Below are 1,157 nucleotides of genomic sequence, written 5' to 3'. Positions count from 1 at the left end.
ACCCCCCCCACCCAAGAAAACCAAAACAAAACCAAAACCAACCAGAAAACCTCTGAGGACAAGAAGAATTAATACTATCACAAAGGCTTTCCTGGGGCATACGAATGTAATTAATTTAAGTAAAAGCACCACCTCATTGGAGATTCGCCGCTGGTCAATGTATGCCATGAATTGTGAGCTGAGGCTGTCTGAATCCATGCACTTGGGCTGCCTCACCTCTTCCTCCTCCTCTTCTGTCGCACAGCTATCAATATAGTCGATCTGATCAAGATCATGTTCCACTTAACATACATACACAAAGAAAACACCCATAATTAGATAACCAACAGGAAAGGAAAAAACACAACAGAAAAGCAATGTTAGGAACTAAAGCCCTACTGTTTTTCTTCCGTCTGGGAAAGCTGAGCGTAAAAGCTCTTGGATTTTGCCAGGTTCACTGACATTTGTTAAACATCAACATTTGAAATAATGATAAAATTTATGCATTTGAAAAAGCTATGTGAAACATGTATCAAGCATGTAGTTTTATACTGCTGGCCACAGATACTTTTGCAGTAGCTGAAGAAGTAAAGTAAATACTGTGTTTTTTTTCAATACTGAAAATGAAATAAAAATCTGTCAGCTAACATCAAGATTGTACAATGATTTGTGTACATTTTAAATAATTTCTCTTGGTTCTAATTCATCTCTGTCAGAAAAATTAGAATGGACATGACAGATATTTCTACTGTTTTTACTACTACAACAACAAAACAAGAGGGCAGCATGTCTAAGTTATAGGGATGGAAATGCAATTAACATAAAAAGTGTATGTGGAAATAACAAAGGACATTACAGAAAGCAACCACCTCCCCTAAAACAATATAAAAGCATCTGCAGTTTTATTTTAAAGAGGAATGAAAGAAGAAATTAGAAACCACTGAAATGAGAGCAAGAAATAGCACAGTTTGGCTAGTATTGATTTTCCCTGTGTGGGTGATGTAGGGCAATTTTTTCACTTGTCACTGCTTTTACACATTCTGCCCAGGGATTCTGAGAGTCATGACACTGAGCAAACTACCCTGAAGAAAAATACTGTGCTGGGGAGGCAGGGGAAAGCATAAGCTCCCTTTCTGAGCACTAGAGCTTTCTTTTTCTTAAAATGCTCCTCAAATTTA

At 37.3% G+C, this 1,157-nt stretch overlaps 1 protein-coding gene across 1 annotated transcript in view; it reads right to left on the bottom strand.

Moving 5' to 3' along the window:
• Positions 1-132: 132 nt before the first annotated feature.
• Positions 133-1,157, bottom strand: part of LOC104160686 (leucine-rich repeat and calponin homology domain-containing protein 3) — a gene marked incomplete at both ends in the record, with an annotated part of 12,051 nt that continues 11,026 nt past the window's right edge. The window contains one exon of the mRNA XM_009698878.1: positions 133-281. Coding sequence (XP_009697180.1) covers positions 133-281 — 149 coding nt within the window. The remainder of the gene's footprint in view (positions 282-1,157) is intronic.

Source organism: Cariama cristata, unplaced genomic scaffold (genome assembly GCF_000690535.1).
Source record: "Cariama cristata isolate BGI_N322 unplaced genomic scaffold, ASM69053v1 scaffold42924, whole genome shotgun sequence".
Classification (NCBI taxonomy): Eukaryota; Metazoa; Chordata; class Aves; order Cariamiformes; family Cariamidae; genus Cariama; species Cariama cristata.
Note: the sequence above shows the minus strand (reverse complement) of the source record. Positions and strands in the feature narration are given on the sequence as shown.